General features: G+C 38.3%; 1 protein-coding gene across 1 annotated transcript; it reads right to left on the minus strand.

Annotated features, from left to right (window-relative positions):
• Positions 1 to 1,961: 1,961 nt before the first annotated feature.
• Positions 1,962 to 2,403, minus strand: LOC118723317 (protein S100-A7-like). The gene has a single exon (XM_036445531.2). It carries the CDS (start codon positions 2,324 to 2,326, stop codon positions 2,021 to 2,023), a length of 306 nt encoding a protein of 101 aa, XP_036301424.1. The 5' UTR covers positions 2,327 to 2,403; the 3' UTR covers positions 1,962 to 2,020.
• Positions 2,404 to 4,786: the final 2,383 nt, after the last annotated feature.

Below are 4,786 nucleotides of genomic sequence, written 5' to 3' on the forward strand. Positions count from 1 at the left end.
AGCTGGAAAATGGGATAATAATAATAAGACCTATCTCACCAGGTTGTTTAGGAGAACTAAATAAAATAAAATACATGGAATGGTTGCCGTGTGACCTGCCACAGCCAGACAGAAAACAGAAAAGAAAGCTAAAATGATCCACCAATTCAAGGAAGCCAAGTAAACCATAAAAAAGCCCTACTATGTGTTAGTCAATCTAAAGGATGCTTCTCTTATCTTACACAGCAATCCTCACAATTCTGATAAACAATAATCATTACCCCCATTGTATACATAAACAGTTTTACAGTTTATTGGACTTTGACTCAAAGAGGTTAAGCATTGCCCTGGCTGGTTTGTCTCAGTGGACAGAGAATCGGCCTGGCAACTGAAGGGTCCCGGGTTCAATTCTGGTCAAGCACACATGCATGATTGTGTGCATGATCCCTAGTAGGGGGTGTGCAGGAGGCAGCCAATCAATGGTTCTCTCTCATCCTTGATGTTTCTCTCTCTCTCTCCCTCTCCCTTCCTCTCAGGAATCAATAAAAATATATTTGTTTTGTTTTTTTAAAAGAAGGTAAGCATCTCTCTCCAGGTCACACAAATTTTGGCTCAAGGATCCTATGTGATTGAGCTCTAGGCTCTTTCTCTGATCAAGAAAAGCGGAAGAACAACTGAAGAAGGGAAACTATTTGTCCTAGAAAAATATCCAAAGCTCCATAAATTGTCATGGTATCTTTTTTGTAGCTTCTCAGAGAATTTTTGTAGATAATAATTTATAAAACGAAGTTTTTTTAACAATATCAAGTACTGTTCGACTCGATAATAGAAATTAGAATTTTAAGCATCTTTAGCATAAAATTAATGAGTGCCAGAGTAACTCTAGAACTTTGCAAGCTGTCTCAGTTCAACCTTGTCCTGCTTCACACATGGGGACCAAGATACCCAAATTCTTCTATTTGTTTGTCAAAATTTCCTGGTAAACCTGGCAGGATGTCTAACCTAGTTTTTTTCTTAAAAAAAAAAAATAAAAGAAAGGAAAGGATTCATTTGGAATACAAACTACAAAAGGACAAGGATGCTTTTATCTTCATTTATACAGAGATTTTTTTAAGGCGTTTACATATAATATGATTAGTGTTTGAAAAGATTTATCTAGTATAAAAATAGTTTCAAAGTTGTAAAAAATGTTTAAATAAATAGGAGTCTCTGAGAACCATCTAGCATTTACAACATTGTTAAGTACGGATTGAAGTGTCACTTTAGTAATGCTTCTAAAATCTCCTGCATAAACTAGTGCCCTTATATGTCTACATAAACACTTTCTCCATTGCAAACAGCATGTATTCTTGGCTCTTAACAAAGATGAATACTCAAACAAGGGATTAGTATTAGCATTTATTCAACAAATGTTAAAAATTCACTATGACCTTCTCCTTTACTAGATCCTTCAATAATCCACTTTACAGCTGGACCCAAGAAAATAGTGTAAGAATTTCCATGGATGGGGGTTGTGGGAGCATTTTATTGTCAGAGAGATTTCTCCATACATGTATGACTACCCTTTCTGTATGTATAATAGAAAAATCATTTTTAAACAATAGTTTTAAAATATATATAACCTATAGAGCTATATAGATAAATACATGGAGAACATTAATAATAGTTTATGTTTTTCTCAAACCCAATGCAGCCATAGTCTATGATTGGTATGTTTTTGTATTTGTTATCCCTCAGAATACCAAAGATTCTCCAGCGCCAGCATTCTGGAACATTACCATTAGGATAGTTGTTACTACATATTTAATTTCATGCTCTACTCAGCATAAAGCAGTGGCGGGACTACAGACCAAAGCAAATTAAGTGGCTTCTTAGATAATTTCCTGCTTAATTGAAAGCAGGTAGCTTTTTAAAAGTAATACTTGGCTTTGTTTCAAATGATTGCAAGGTTATTTCTTTATTTCTTTCTCTTTTTTTTTTTCCTGGGCAAAAGGGACACTATCATTTCTTGTGGTTTCTGGCGGCCTGAGTCTGGGCACCATCACCGTCTTCCCCCCGAACAGGGTGTGGCTCCGTGACTCTGCCTGTGGTAGTCCATGGCTATGTCCCCCACCAAGCACAGAAACTCCGAAAACTGGATCTTCTTGTCCTTATTCTGATCCCTTTCCTCAAAGATATAGGACAGATAATTGTTGTCCTTTTTCTCACAGGCCTGGACAAAGTTAGGGAAATTCTCCTTCAGCAACATCAGCAGGCTCGGCTCGTCAGTCACGTCATCAGGTTTGGCGTGTCTGTGGAACAGGTCGACCATTCTCATCACGTACTTCCCAAAGTGAGTGTAGCTCATCTTGGTTTTCAAGAAAGCAGAGCTGAGAAAGTGTCACTGAGGAGAAGGACGAGTGTGGTTATTTCTTTTTTAAAATGCATGGCTATAGGATAACTTTCTACTCAGCCCATGCCCAGTGGTTGGGAGTCTCCCACTGAGTGGAAGGAACATGAATATGAACTAGTGCTGGTAACAAATAGATGAGAGTGCACCATGAAGGTGTGTGGAGGTGGGGACATAAGGGAAAAGTGGGCTATATATGTGTGTGTGTGTGTGTGTGTGTGTGTGTGTGTGTATTATCTATCTATCTATCTATCTATATATATATATATATCTTTATTTTATGTGTATATACAATACACACATACATGTATATCTACATATATGTTCATTTATCATTAACATTTCCTATGATTCTGCTTTACTCTTAGCATTGGTCTAATGTTAGTAAGTAGTCTATTATGAGACTGGTAGCCCCAGTTCACATCTGACTGGTTTTCTTCATCACAGTGCAAAACTGACCACCAGCCCTAACTGGTTTGGCTCAGTGGATAGAGTGTTGGCTTGCATACTGAAAGGTCCCAAGTTCCATCCCTGTCAAGGGCATGTACCTTGGTTGCAGGCACATCCCTAATAGGGGGTGTGCAGGAAGCAGCTGATGGATGTTTCTCTCTCATTGATGTTTCCAACTCTCTATCCCTCTCCTTTCCTCTCTGAAAAAAAAAATCAATTATATATATATATATATATATATATATATATATATATATATATACACATTTTTTTTTTTAATGACCTTTGGCTGAGATACCCTCTCTCACTTCTGGAGATACAGTCCTAGCTGTGAATGTGAACATACTAATATGGAGACATGAAAGAATTTTGGTTTGACATAAATGCTTATAAAATGGATGGATTATGGACTTCTGCTTTGTCAAGAGTCAATATTCAGATTTTCCCCTCAAGTAATTTAAACCTGACAAAAAGTTTTTAAATTACAGAAAAGAAAAAATGCTTCCTTGCTGTCTAGATTTAACAGAAAAACAGAGAGAGAATGAGACAGAGTTCAATGCAGGGAGCAGCTATAGAGTTAAGCCTAGGACTGACCTGTTGGCAAAGCCAGAAACAAGTCCCAGCTTGGAGGGCACAGCCCTCTTAGCATAATTAAGCCTGACCTTATGACACTCCCTAGATCCTTCCTGGGTAGCTAATAGGCTGTGGGAGATGCAGCAAGTGCTGCCACAACAAGTGAAACTCACAAGGACATGGTAACTATGGTGACCACTACCTTGTTTACCTCTGGCTATAAAATAAAGGCTCAGCTTGCAGTCTGGATCTCTTTCTCTGTGGCCTTAGCCAGGCACAGGAAGATCAACCTAGACCCAGCTTATTCTCTCTGTTTGTCTTTTCAGAGAGAACATGATATCCCTCAGGCTTGTTGAACCCTTGGCTATGCTGGCACGGCACAATTCAAAAGGTATTTTTCAGAACCAAAAGTTTTAAAACACTACAAAGGGGAAATATATATTGAGTTTTTTCATTCATCAATTGCCATGGTGAATCATGCATCTGATAACAGTGCTTAAGTGGCCCAGAGATATGCAATAATGATGAGATGCACTTTGGGTATTTACTGAAATTCTGAATTGCCTGCAATCTTTTTAGGCCCCTGGTTCTACTGTCTATTCTATCTTGTATCACTACTGTTAATCAGACTGCACTCAAAATCACTAGTTCTGCAGTTAAAATGCAAAGATTAGCAAATCAAACTTTAAAAAGAAATTCTGGAACCATTCTGTAATATTGAATGCTTAGTTTCCCATTGTTGTGGCATTCCCATGTGTGTTTTTCTAGTCATTTTTTAAAAGGTCAAGAGAAATATTTTTTTTTTTATTGATTTCAGGGAGGAAGGGAAAGGGAAAGAGATAGAAACATCAATAATCAGAGAGAATTATTAATTGACTGCCTCCTGCACACCCCACACTGGGGAATGAGCCTGAGCCATGCTGACTGGGTGAGACATAATTTTAAAGGAACCGAACAACAGAGCTGTATAGTATGTGACACAAAACTGTTACAATTGAAAGGAAAAACAGCCTTGTCGGCATGCCTCAGTGGTTGAGTGTCAACCTATGAACCAGGAGGTCATGGTTTGATTCTCAGACAGGGCACATGCCTGGGTTGCAGGCTTGATCCCAGTCTGGGGCGTACAGGAGGCAACTGATCAATGATGCTCTCTCATCATTGATGTTTCTATCTTTCTCTCCCTCTCCCTTCCTATCTGAAATCAATAAAAATGTATTTTTTTTTTAAAGAGAAAGGAAAAACAGACAAATCCACAATTACAGAGGGATTTCAACCCTGCTCTCTCAATAACTGATTGAACAATTAGAAAGTAAATCAGCAAAGATATTAAAGAAGTCAACAGCACCGTCACCCAGCAGACGCTAACTGACACGGGACACGCGACCCAACAGCAGC

This window comes from Pipistrellus kuhlii, unplaced genomic scaffold (assembly GCF_014108245.1).
Source record: "Pipistrellus kuhlii isolate mPipKuh1 unplaced genomic scaffold, mPipKuh1.p scaffold_m20_p_2, whole genome shotgun sequence".
NCBI lineage: Eukaryota > Metazoa > Chordata > Mammalia > Chiroptera > Vespertilionidae > Pipistrellus > Pipistrellus kuhlii.

Bases quoted from the DNA above. Each gene is read 5' to 3' on its own strand.
- LOC118723317 (XM_036445531.2), bottom strand. From the start codon at position 2,326: ATGAGCTACACTCACTTTGGGAAGTACGTGATGAGAATGGTCGACCTG.